The sequence below is a fragment of the Montipora foliosa genome, chromosome 6, assembly GCF_036669935.1.
Source record: "Montipora foliosa isolate CH-2021 chromosome 6, ASM3666993v2, whole genome shotgun sequence".
Classification (NCBI taxonomy): domain Eukaryota; kingdom Metazoa; phylum Cnidaria; class Anthozoa; order Scleractinia; family Acroporidae; genus Montipora; species Montipora foliosa.
Genome location: NC_090874.1, coordinates 43,973,680 through 43,982,829, shown reverse-complemented (window position 1 = coordinate 43,982,829; position 9,150 = coordinate 43,973,680). Strand labels below are relative to the sequence as shown.

The 9,150-nt window shown below is 40.8% G+C and overlaps 1 protein-coding gene across 1 annotated transcript in view; it reads right to left on the bottom strand.

Annotated features, from left to right (window-relative positions):
* LOC138007440 (GFP-like non-fluorescent chromoprotein) overlaps positions 1-287 on the bottom strand; it is a 3,671-nt gene extending 3,384 nt beyond the window's left edge. Inside the window, exon 1 of the mRNA XM_068854337.1 lies at positions 131-287. Coding sequence (XP_068710438.1) covers positions 131-133 — 3 coding nt within the window. The 5' untranslated portion in view covers positions 134-287. The remainder of the gene's footprint in view (positions 1-130) is intronic.
* Between the last annotated feature and the right edge of the window lie 8,863 nt (positions 288-9,150).

Sequence of the window (9,150 nt, the reverse complement as noted above, 5' to 3'; positions counted from 1 at the left end):
AATGGAGTTTAAAGACTGTTAGTCGGAACAAAAAGCAGTGGCTTTCGTAGAAAAGGACTGAGACTGATACGCAGGTGGCTATTAGTAAAGGTTTAACTGACTGTGAGTTCTAAATTGGAAGAAAACTTACCATATTGAGACTAAGTAGCGCAGATCAACGATTTGCAAACGTTTCTTAAGTAGCTCCTTCCGTGAAAGAGACGCTGATGTGAATGCACGCTTCACCCAGTACACCTCTTATATTAGTCGTGTTTTAAAAGACATCCAACATATAACAGACCAAATTAATGACGCCAATAAGGCCATTTATAAGAAAAGGTCAACACGTGTCTTACATGATACACATCTTACGTAAGAATTAAGCGAATGTTGCATTCTACATATTTTACTCTACTTTATTATTCATCGGCGTCACAATTTTTTGCTGATTTTGGGGCTCATTTTGTTGAAACTCAAGCACGCTTCCAACCGACCTGTTTATTTTCGTGAACCTTCCCTGCTTACAAGGCAATACTAAAAATATCCTCCCGTATCAAATTTCAACCCTAAGGTCGAACATAGTTAATCTAGGGACTGGTTATTAAACCCTGAGAATTTCAAAAGGAGGAACAATACAGTCGCAATTAGATGTTGAACCGACCGTGACTCTGCACAATTTTTTGTTTTTGGTTCGCAAGTTAATTTCGATAGAATTAGTCGAAGCTGTTGATTGGTTATCCTGCCGAAAGAAGAGTGTTTTTGTCGAGTTTTGTGCAGGGTCAAGGCCAAAAAAGCAAACAAAAACATGAAACAAAGAAACTTGTCGAGTTTCATAACCAGCTACATCTATTAACTATGGCTCGAAAATTCAACACACATGATATTATAATTCACAAAGGCACAAAATATCACAGAATCCTTTTCCAGCGAAACATTTTATTGAAACAAACAACATAAGATGCACTAAAACGCCATTCGCGCTGCAATGACTTTCGACGTTATTGCTGGTTAACGAGATTAACAAACTCACGAGGCAGAATGTATATTTATATTTAATTAAGTTAGCACAACAGAAAGACGCTAACCCCATTTTGACACGAAAATGCTTTAGTATTGCCATAAAAACTGTCCAGTTAAGCTCGCATATTATAAAACATGATGAATTCATGAAGGCCACCTTTTCCAGCGAACAATTTTTTGAAACAAACAACATATTTGCTATAAGAGGCAAAAACCCTTTCCTATTTCATTACGTGCGTGAAGAGAAAAAACTCAGTCGTGTGTCAAATATGCGCAATATTACAACAAACTAAAATTTCAGGATCAAACCGTTTCCATGAAGAACCTTTTCCTTGAATAACGAAGCAAAAAATAGACGACAAGCTTTCTTTCAAATAATTCTTGGCTGTCACATTCCAATCATTTTTTTTTACCTGAAGACTGTGCAGAGTTGATCACAGATCCACTTAAGGTGTTCCATTCGTTCTCTGTCTTTGTTGAACCCATAAGTTACCAGAAAATTTTCCATTTGGTTTCAGTGTTCTACATAACACCACACTTGGGAAAAGATTAGAAATGCTGCTCACTTTGATTTCGGCTGGACAGGCGACAGATTGTTGTCGATGTCCATTACTCGTCGCTTTTAAGATTCCACCGCCTGTCTTGTTCAGTATATGATTGACTTGCCATTATTACTGGGTTGCCAAACCCAGTCGGAATCTCGGTTTGATTTTGTGGGTTTTTTTGTTGTTTTTATTTTTTTCCGTGTCGGGAAAAGTCTTGCCTGTCACTCCCCTGCTAAGTGGTGTCTTTGTGCATAGAGTCTTCCGTGCGTATTTTGTTAGGTTTCAGGGGGCTGGGGTAATGCGTAGCTTGCTCTGCAGAATTAACCTGTAATGGCGTCGAAAGTCATTGTAACGCGAATGGCGTTTTAGTTCATCTTTAAAGAAAATATACCCATATGGAGCTCAAGAATGGAACGTCAAGACAGGTGGTGAAACATAAAGTTCACACTCACTCACTCACTCACTCACTCAATCCTCGGAGCCCCGCTTGGGGAGCATAAGGCACCGACAAACTTCTTCCATTCAGACCGGTCGTGGGCCAGCCACCGCAGCTCGTTCCACGTCTTTCCAGCTGTTTTCATCTCGTCCTCGATGGTCCTCCGCCAAGTGCCGAGTGGTCTACCCCGGTGCCTCTTTCCAGGGGGCGCCCAAGACAGCACCTCAAGCGGGTGCCGGCCTTTCTTCATGCGAAGGACATGGCCAAGCCACGTCCACCGTCTTCTTTTTACCTCCAGAATGATAAAACATAAAGATCTGGAATCTTAAAAGCGACGAGTAATGGACTTCGACAGCGTGAATCTTTCGCCCGTCGAGCCGAAATCAAAATGAGCTGTACTTCTATTATTTCGCCAAGGTGGTGTTACGTACAACACTGAAACCAAATGGAAATTTCTCTGGTAACTTATGGGTTCAACAAAGACAGAGAGGGAATCGAACACCGCAAGTAGATCTGTGATCTCTGTTGTGTGTTTCTCAGTGTTTACTGAAGTCGAATCTATTTAAAGTTTGCTTCTTTGTCTGGCAAGTAACTTTCATTTTGTACTCAACTCTGCAAAGGTTAAAAAAAATTGGAAATGTGACAGTGAAAAATTATTTGAATGAAAGCTTGTTGTCTCTTTTGTGCTTTATTATTTACGGTCAAGGTTCTTTCGACAAGGGTTTGATGTGAACTGTCAGAAATTTATTTAATTGCTTATGCTTTGTGATTGTGTTTCGCTTGCACGCACGCAAATGAAATAGCACGGGTTTCTTGCCTCTTATAGCAAATATGTTGCTTGTTTCAATAAATGTTTCGCTGGAAAATATTTCTGTGAAATTTCTAGCTTTTGTAAATTTATCATGTTGTGTAATTTTCGAGCTTAGCAAAATTGCATGCATGTGTTAAAATGTGATACGGGGAGAATTTTTGTGGTAACGCATAAGTCACAAAAATAAACAGGTCTGTGTTGGACGCGTGCTTGGGTTTCAACAAAATGACCCCCAAAATCGGGAAAAGATTGTGACGCTGGGCCCAGTTGTTTGAAAGCCGATTACCTTAATCCAGGACTAGCGCAATCTTTTGTTTCATCGTTTCAACTTTTTGGTGAAAGTTTCCTTTGCTCATTTTTGTTTTTCAAGCTTGACTTCTTGTAATGTAAAGTTTTACCGAATGTCAGTCTTGAACAGCATTTGGGAGTAGAGAATAAAACTCCCTTGTTAATTTTTAACCTGAGATTAGCGTTAATCGGCTTTTGAACAACTGAGCCCTGATGAATAATAAAGTAGCTGCTATTAACAAAACGATGGAATTACCTGGTGATAAATAACCTTGTCTTGGAGAGTAAATTTTTGATTTTCCAGAAACAATGGTCAACCTCTGAGAGTTGGGCGATTGTGATCTTTGTGTTGAATTCGCACATTTCTTGTCAAAATTTATAACAATTGAAAGAAAAAGAAAACTAACAAAAACAAAAATCCGGTATCTTGGCATCATTTGACACAGATGCTTTACTGTTTCGCGAGTAAACATGCCGCGGGAACTTGATCTTTGCGCCCTCTGAATTCGATGTGCGATTTACTCGGTGCAGCCAAAAGTACAATTACACCAAAACAACTAAAATCTCCTAAAATGTTTTTCGCTGATGGTAACTTTTTATATTCGTGGTTCAAAATTAATGTTGTTTTCATGTCGTAAATTTGTTACCGATGGCAAAATATTTTATTCTCGATCGACCGTCCTGAAACTTCCTTCTGCTCTTCTTAAAAACTGTGTATCCATATTTATTTACTTTTACATCAATATTTGTTTTGCAGAAAGCAAGCTTACAAAATCTGTATCTTGCTTGGTTCGCATTTGATAGCATTAAAATAGAATTTTCGGTCCTATGCTTCTGTTACCGAGTGGTATATTTCTTAGGTCGCCCATCCAGATACTAAGGCAGGGGTCGCACTAATGCTTTTGGTGTTTACATTGGATATAAAATCTGTCATCGCGTGCCTGCGACAAGTGCAACCCTATTGTCGCGACCAGACATAACTATGTCGGAAGGACCTAAAGATCAAAAAAGCCGATGTCCTGCCTCGAAGCAGGTCAAAATGGCCTTAAAATAACATTTTTATGTTTTTCTTCGGCCGCGATATCAATCAAGTGTTAAAAAGAGTTGAGAGGCCTACACGACTCCCTTGTACGTGGTCTGGTTTCTGTTGCCTTTGTCATAATTTTGCTCTCTTGAGGACATATTTGAAGGGATGCCTCTTTTAGGCGGCTCCTGTAGTATTCATTTAGCAATGGTCTTTGCCCTATGAGGCTTTACATTTAAATCCCTATACTGCTCTGTGATACTTTTTCTTCCAAGAAAATAGTTGGTCTCGAAAGTAATGTTTTTAGTTTCTTGGTGTTGATTTTCTAAGCAGTAATGTGAATATGACCTTATGGCGTCTGGGTTTTGCGCCAATTTAATTCTAGGCTCGACCGGGAGTTAGGTATCATCGAGTTGGACTTCGAGTTCGAGTTCGAGTTGGACTTCGAGTTGGACTTCGAGTTGGACTTCGAGTTGGACTTCGAGTTGGACTTCGAGTTGGACTTCGAGTTAGACTTCGAGTTAGACTTCGAGTTGGACTTCGAGTTGGACTTCGAGTTAGACTTCGAGTTGGACTTCGAGTTGGACTTCGAGTTGCGCTTCGAGTTAATAATTAAAACGCAAGTATATAATTGATAATAATGTATTATTATTATTTATTATTAATGTTAATAAGCAAAGAGATGTATAAGCTGGGCGAAGAACAGGAACAGGAATTCGGGGCAATATTGGGATTTTTCATTTTTTTTTTTCATGTGGTTTAAGTAGTAAAATTGCTGACACATTAAAATATAGAGCAGGGATATAGGTTTTCAGCAATGTGTGGTACCTTTTGTCACATGCTTTTTCCATTTCCGGCATTCTTTAATTTATAGCCCACACTTTTATGAAAAGTAGGTCACGTGATGGTCTACCTGTAAAGGGCCTGTTAAAATTTAAACACAAAAATTGCTTTCAAAATAATACTGTCGAGAAAAAAAACAATTAACACGTTATTTGCCGGAGAAATAATCCATCGAGTTTGGACTCGAGTTCGAGTTCGAGTTGAAGATCGAGTTAGACTTCGAGTTGAAATAAATTGACAAGAGGTGAAGGGGAAGATAGGCAAAGACCAAACAAACCAAATTAGCTTTTCTGGCTTTGCAGACCGGCAGCGGTCAATTTTTCTTTTGTTTTTTCTTAAGTTTAGTAAAGTTAAAGAAAAAGTTTTAAGAAATATATATTTACCAAAATATAGGTACAGTGTGACAAACAACCTGCCGTCTACGTAAACTAAAAGCTTAAAAATTAATTGTAACTATTAACATTGTTAATGTTCTCAAAGTCATACCATTTGCAAATTTCAATTCAAATTAAACAATAGATCCGGAATTAAATATTACAACAGAACGAGCCAACAGAAACAAAATATGTCTACATAAAAACATATCTAATACATGTGTAAAGAATTCTCTGTGCACGACCACAGTGTGGTAATATCATGAATTATTAAACCACTGGAGAAGTCATCAAACAATGTGCACATTGTACTTTCATAGTACTTCTAATGAATTGATAAAATACATGAATAAACTTGAATTTAGTTGAATTAACTTGTTAAACAAAACTGCAACAACACAAGGTACACATTAACTTAAGCCATCTTTAAGGACCCATTGAGGGATTTCTAGACCTTTGCTAAGGGGGTGAACAATGACGCATGACCGCGCGCTGTGTTACGTGTATAGCCTACTAGCACGCGGCAGATGCCCACAGATTTTCCTTTCAAGCACTTCTTCAAACTTGCCAAACACAACGAAACAATAGAAAACTATAGAAAAAAAAATACATGACTTATATTTGAACTCTCTTCTGAGACTCAATCACAAGAAATTGACTCCAATGTAAGGAAATTTCTTGCGTTCAGTGTATGCAGAATAAACGCAAAAGCTTATAATATACGCGTACAGCTATCGCGCAAATGGATCTTTTGAATTGAATTGCGCATGCGCGAACGCACGGACCTTTGGTTGTCAAAAACTGCTAAGTTCTAGGTGATTTAGATTTCTGTATACCATTTGGCAAAGTTTCATTTCTACAGCGCGCTTGGGAATTCAACTATGCATAGCCCATTGCAGAAACGTGTGAGCACTGGGGCGAATTTCTTATATTGATTAACATTTCAACTGAAACATTACTGAATGAAAAGCTACCCAGCCAAGTTTAAGAGTTTTCAGCGGAAAATTGTCTAAATGGTAGCCGTGCAAAAGTTGCAAAATTCCATACAAAGGCTTATAATTGTGTGGCCTGATTACCCTCTCCATACAAACTCTCTTTTTTGGGGGATATTTTGCCATTTTCCCCCTCTTTTATTCTTGGTAAAGACTCTCAAATTTAATTGCTTTTTCATTTGAATATTTTAGTTTTACAAACAAACGAAAAATAACCATACTCTTTCCCAGTCCTCTAACGTTTCTCCAATGGGCTATGCATAGCTATAGTCTCTAGGACGTTAGCGAGTTTGGGACATTAACACGTGGCGCGTTCTCCTTCAGCGGGAAAACGTATTTAAGTTAGGAGATATGATAACATTATTTCCCTCACAGCTGTAACCCTAGGTTACGCGGTAGAGCTTCCCTATGAACTTGTAGAAGTTGTGGGAACAAGCCCGGTTGAAGCTGCACCATCGAGGGATGGAAGAAAGGCAGCCTTTGTGACATGCAGTGCATATTGGCATGGAAATATACATTGCCCATCCTTGACATTTTCTGGCCGTTGTTACAGTACTCCCGTCTCATTTGTGTCATTATCAGAAGGTCGAACGGTGGAGGCGGAATTTGGCCGTTAACTTTAAGAGGTTGCTGACAGCCATAACACACTGATACACTAGCATGGCAGAATCTCAGCAGTGTAAGTATGTAAGACCCTGGATTGGCACATGGACGTGGAAGACTTACAGGGTCGGGCACTGTTTGAGCCAGTGGTGGTTGTTGCATAACCGACGACGGCTGCGTGGACATCAGGGACTGCGGCGGCGTGTGCAAGAGGGGAGAAAACGATGTGATCTGCGACGACTGAGATACAGTTTGCGGCCACGACTGAGAACAGGTGGTAAATGTAGACTGGGAAGACGTTGTTACTATCGACTGGGAAGACGTGTGCATTAACGGCTGAGAAGATGGGTTCCCTAACAGCTGGGAAGACGCTGCTGTTGAAGGCTGTGGGGAAGGCAAGGACTGTGCAGGCAACTGCATGGAACCGAGGGACGAGATGTTCCCTGACTGTATCAAAGTGGGTGGTAACGGGCGACGTGGCTTCTGAGATGGGAGTTGCACTGACGTGGAAGGCAATGCCTGTGATGGCACGGGTGTTGACACTTGTACAGAAGACCGCGGTACAATCGGGGCCGACATTGGCGCTTGATAGGGTAAATGGGTCGCCGATGGTGACGATTTTGGAGGAGGACCCGTGGCATTGGACTTTTCTGAAAGGAGTGTTTGTAAAGTGTCCTTTGTTAGCCTCTTCTCTTGTATAAGGGGAGCATCGTCGTGAACATTCAATACGTATAATAGCACCCAGAGCACGTGTTTACAGTGGCAGGATCGCAGGTCGGGGCAGGAACAGGACGGGGTGTGGCAAATGTCAACATCGTACTGTGTTTGTCCATGCTTAACAAGGAACTTTTTGTGGTCTGTTGCGATCTCAACCATACCATCAAGATGCATTTCGCTTGCCTCCCTTTTTGTAGCCTCCAGACATTTCGTAAGCTGCTTGCTAAATTGCCCCTTGGATGACTTCACATTTTTCCTTTTCTTCCCTCGTTTCGTGGGGCTGTGAGACGATTCGGGATCTACAAAACCAGCGGCATCTACCGGAGAGTAAGGGTCTCCTTCGAAATCTTCTGATAAGATTTCGCTTCCGTAGGCTCGTGCTCTTTGTAATTGACCTAATCGGAGCCGTTTGTGGACCTCTTTGGTGCTTGGACCTTTCCCCGTCGACTTTAAAGAGCCTTCTAGGAAGCGCTTTACGGTCTTTTCCAGGCGCACGTTTTCGCCAACATCATGACGAGCTGCATCCACTAGGGTCAGTTGTATAGCGCCTGACTTAACCCACGTAGAATGACCAGTTTCAGCCATGTTCATGCGTGGGGCATTAACGCTGTTTTTGAACGCTCGGAAGATGTGCGTTTTCCTATTCTCCCACCACTGCACCCAGGAAGAAAGAAATTTTCTTTCTTCTGGTTTCTCCTTGATAAATCTATTCAAATCAGCCCTCTTTTTTTCAAAAACTGAAACCGTATTGGCTTCCAGAAGCGCACCGGCCAACTGCTCGAAGTGGGTCCTGCTGGCTCCGTTCAATTTTACGCTTTTACGATTCACCGACTGCTTGTAGTGGAATTCACACGAGACCACTCTGGAGACCGCTGCTTCTCCAAATATGATCTTAATGGCGTTCCATTCTGCTCCAGCCTCATCCAGAACCCAGCCAGTAGGATTGAAAACGTATTCTTTGTTTCCCGATAAGGCTTGTAGAACCTGCGAAAAAAGACATTTCCAACTATCTTCATAACTTCTTTGGATGTTTCGCTGATGGACGGTGTTATTTTACTCGTTTGTTACTTAAGTTAGTTTCATCTGGCGTAACTTGGGGTTATTACTCGATCACCATACGTTCAAAAAGTTCCCGAGAAACAAGATTTGCAAATGAAATCACTTTATCTTATATTGTTACCTTTAACCAGTTATTTGATGCACCAACTGGACCACTGCCGAGTTGCATCTGCATCTCTGTCAAAACAAAACCAATCCTAGGAACATGTGTTTGGATGTACGTTCTTAGCTTTGTTTTGCGCGTTCTTTCAGTAATCGCATATGAAACGGCGACGAAAATGGCCTATTTTTGACTGAAAAAGATACCGTTTTTTAGCTACGTCTGTCTGAACATTTCGTATTAAAGAATAGAGCAATGCAAAGACATACCTCGTTTAACAAAGACCAAAATTGTACGAAGGCTTCCGTGTCCTCTCTTGAGGACTCCATAGTTGCAAGCTTGACCAGTTTGCGAAGCAG